The sequence below is a fragment of the Penaeus monodon genome, chromosome 20, assembly GCF_015228065.2.
Source record: "Penaeus monodon isolate SGIC_2016 chromosome 20, NSTDA_Pmon_1, whole genome shotgun sequence".
In the NCBI taxonomy this organism is placed as follows: domain Eukaryota; kingdom Metazoa; phylum Arthropoda; class Malacostraca; order Decapoda; family Penaeidae; genus Penaeus; species Penaeus monodon.
The window spans coordinates 17,366,444-17,367,104 of record NC_051405.1 but is presented as its reverse complement, the minus strand read 5'-3'; the positions used below and the strand labels follow the sequence as shown (position 1 = coordinate 17,367,104).

At 45.5% G+C, this 661-nt stretch overlaps 1 protein-coding gene across 1 annotated transcript in view; it reads left to right on the top strand.

Annotated features, from left to right (window-relative positions):
• LOC119585658 (antigen WC1.1-like) overlaps positions 1-661 on the top strand; it is a gene marked incomplete at both ends in the record, with an annotated part of 13,895 nt that overhangs the window by 9,413 nt on the left and 3,821 nt on the right. The window contains 1 exon segment of the mRNA XM_037934333.1: positions 19-173. Coding sequence (XP_037790261.1) covers positions 19-173 — 155 coding nt within the window.

Sequence of the window (661 nt, the reverse complement as noted above, 5' to 3'; positions counted from 1 at the left end):
CGTCACCCATCATTGCAGATCGCGGGCGTGGTGTGCCGCCGTGTGACCAATGGCGCCAGTGAAACCAATGACACCTTATTGTGCTCCGCCGACGAATTCCGCTGCGAGGACGACAGCTACTGCATCCCGCGCTCCTACGTGTGTGACGACGACCCCGATTGCCTCGACGCCAGGTGAGGCACTAAGGGAATAGGAAACACTGATTGGTTAAGGTTAAGGGATGACGTATGAGGAGCGGAGTCATTGGGAGATGAGGCATTACAAGATGAGTGATCTAAAGTGAATTGGAAGTTAATTTATTTGATTTTTATATAATCAATTAACAGAAAACTACCCCCGACGCGACGCTAGGTGAGTAACTGGTTGAATCTGAATGAAAAAGAATTAACTGATAAGATAAAAGACAGGACATAAGGTAGAGGTAAAAGCAGTGCTCATCGCGACCCAGTGTGACTTTACGAGTTGGCACCAAAGACCCAAAGGCGCGCCTTATTGTGCATGTATATGTAGTTTTATGCTATACTATAGACGGACGTATGTTTTTTTTTATTCATTACTATTTTCTATGAGCCGAGGAGGAGAGCCCAAATGACGCCTAAGAAAATATAAGAAATTATCTTTAAAAAGAAGGGAGCAACACCCACACATGCGCACGCACAAG